The sequence below is a fragment of the Carlito syrichta genome, unplaced genomic scaffold, assembly GCF_000164805.1.
Source record: "Carlito syrichta isolate Samal-C Ts95f unplaced genomic scaffold, Tarsius_syrichta-2.0.1 Scaffold313001, whole genome shotgun sequence".
NCBI classification, from domain to species: domain Eukaryota; kingdom Metazoa; phylum Chordata; class Mammalia; order Primates; family Tarsiidae; genus Carlito; species Carlito syrichta.
Window position 1 is genome coordinate 144,867 of NW_007257097.1, and position 2,814 is coordinate 147,680.

Here is a 2,814-nt window from a genome sequence, read left to right on the forward strand (position 1 = left end):
ACTCACCTCAGCCTCCCAAAGGCGGGGGATTACAGGCTGAGCCACCGAGCCCGGCTGCTTCTGTCTTGAATCACCGTGTCCTACAGTGACAAAGGGTGACCACGTCAGTGGATGGTCAGTGGCAGTACTGGCAATTGCTCCCAAGGGCTTCTATAACACAAGGCTCTGGTCGTCCTGGGAGCCTAGAAGGTGGTTCGGGGAACAGGTATTTTCGTTCTTTTGAGGTTTGCTGGCCACAGTTCCGAGCTGGGAGTACATGGTAAATTTAGAGCCTGCGTTTTGCCTTAATTTTTACCCCAAGGCCTGTTTTGTTAAGTCAAACTTTATAATTTGGAGGAATGCATTATATAGTCTTTTTTTCCCCCCACAAGAAACCAGCTTTATCTGAAAGTCATAAAACTCAGTAACTACTTTAAAAACTGCATGGTTAAATAAAATGTTACCTTGTATGAGATCTCAAAGTTTTCACCACCCCAAATCTGGAGACCTGGATCATAGAGACCCAGTTCAAAGAAGAACTCTCGTTCGATGGCAAACAACCCCCCAGCCATGGCTGGAGACCTAAGGAAAAGAAACACTGCAGTGACCATTCCAGACAAAGCCCCAACATCCCTTCACCAACAAACAAGAAGCCTCTTAGAATACAGCTTAAATGATGCAGAGAAGAGACAAAACTGATGGACAAACATTAGGAAACTATAAAGCCTTTTCAAAACAGTCTGTTCATAATTCCTTAACGAATTTACCACAACTTAAGCCAAATTACAAAATAGAGCATTGAGTCGTTTTGCCATCAGAGGGCGCCTTGGTTCCTTTGTTAATTTGAAAATTAAGCCTTCGTTTTTGTTAAAATAGAATGTTCTCTTTCACTCTTAAAAACACCAAGCCCTACAGCCGTGGTCTGCTAACTGCTCCTGTGATGATTTATGAGTTGTTCTGGGATGAACGGAAACCATACACCATGGAAGTAGTCTGTCATTTTAAAATTTTATAGCTCAGGGCCTCGCCAAATAAGGGTGTAAATCATTGCAGAACAGCCACAGTTCATTCAGAGTTTGCAAATGTAGCACAGAAGTGACATGGGAGAATTAGACATGGCTATTTACTGTGCCAGGAGGCAGGGACGCAGAAAGGTGATCTGTGGGACTTCTTGATGGGTCTTAAATTGGGTATTTTTTAGCTGCAAGAGAAAAAAAAGATTCTTAGCTTTTTAGGGACAAGTCACTCCTACCATTGGGAGAAACGGTAGCAGAATGCTGTTTATCTTGCTCCCTGTCCTCCCCTCAAATAATTACTTATTAATTACTAAGTAATGCATTGCAACTCTGAGTTTTAGGGTACTTGATACGACTGGGGTACCTTCTTCCTCATCACACCTAATATCCAGTCCACCACTTGGTCCTACTGAGCCTACCTTGGAACTATATCTTGAATCTGTCTTCCTCTCCCCAACTTCACTGCCACCGCCCTAGACCCAGCTGACGCTGCAGGGACTTGCAGTATCTCCCTGTCCCCCCTCCCTCCAAGTTAATGTCACAGCAGCCAGAGCAGATGCCTTCAGAGGCTTCGCCCCCCCCCCCCGCTAAGATCACCCGCTGCTCTTCCCTGAAGACCTCTGCTGCTCTCACCTCTAGATGCCAGACTCCCTTCCGTCCCAAGCCCTGCCCCTAGGCTGCCCACGCTCCTGACATGTTCCTCTTCCTTCTCCACGGGGTTGACCCTCATCCTTCAGGCCTCAGCCTAAGTGACACTTTGTCAGGGAAGCCTCACCTCTGGGCTCGATGAGGCTCTCCTTCCCATAAGCCCCCTGGACCCAGTGATTTTTCTTCCTGCTACTTATCCAGAGTTATTTGTGTAGTAATCTGCTAAATTTCTGTCTGACTCACTATATTTTAAATTCAGTGAGGGAACATAGCTCTTTAAATGTACCTCCATCAGCCTGTAATCCGCGCCTTTGGGAGGCTGAGGTGAGTGGATGGCCTGAGCCCGCGGGTTCGAGACCCGCCTGGGCAGCGAGACCTCATCTCTACAATAAATCAGAAAATCAGCCGGGCGTGGTAGCGCATGCCTGTAATTCTGGCTACTCAGAAGGCTGAGGCGGATGATCGCCGGAGCCCAGCAGTCGAGGCTGCGGTGGCCCGGGAGCGGCAACTGCACTCCAGTCTGGGCGACAGAGTGAGACTCCAACTCAAAAAAAACCAAAAAACAAAACAAAACAAAAATCTCAAACTATTGCTCATAGAGATAAAATTCAAAAACATGTAACTGAAAGAAGAAAGACAACAGAAGAATATATACTGTATGATTCCATTTATATCCAACTGAAGACTAGAACTAATTTATGATACTAGAAGTTAAAATAGTGGCTGCCATTGTGATAGGCAGAATACTAGTCCTCCAATGATATTTAGGTTATAATCTCAGAATTTGTGAATATGTCAGGTCGGTGGAAAATGAGAATTAAATTTGCAGATGGAATTAAGGTTGCTGAACAGATGGTCTTAAAATAGGGTGAGTATGCTGGATTATCTGGGTAAGCCCCTCTAATAACAAGGTTCCTTAAAAGTGAAGAGGGAGCTGGAGCAGAGTCATAGGGAGATGTGATTAAGGAAGAAGTGTCAGAGAGGTACAATGTCCCTGGATTTGAAGGAGGAACAAGGAGGCCATGACTCAAAAGAACACAGCAACCTCTTAAAACCTGAAGATTCTTTCTTAGAGCTTCCAGAAGGGAATGAAGTTCTGCCAACACTTTCATCTTAGCCTAGTGAGACTAGTGTTTTACTTCTGACTGCCAGATAATATGTTTGTATTGTT

At 45.1% G+C, this 2,814-nt stretch overlaps 1 protein-coding gene across 2 annotated transcripts in view; it reads right to left on the reverse strand.

The window, feature by feature from the left end:
* The window catches only part of GALNT7 (polypeptide N-acetylgalactosaminyltransferase 7), a 66,901-nt gene that overhangs the window by 19,800 nt on the left and 44,287 nt on the right, over positions 1 to 2,814 (reverse strand). For both annotated transcript variants that reach the window (XM_021718604.1, XM_021718605.1), the window contains exon 6: positions 444 to 561. In XM_021718604.1, coding sequence (XP_021574279.1) covers positions 444 to 561 — 118 coding nt within the window. The remainder of the gene's footprint in view (positions 1 to 443; positions 562 to 2,814) is intronic.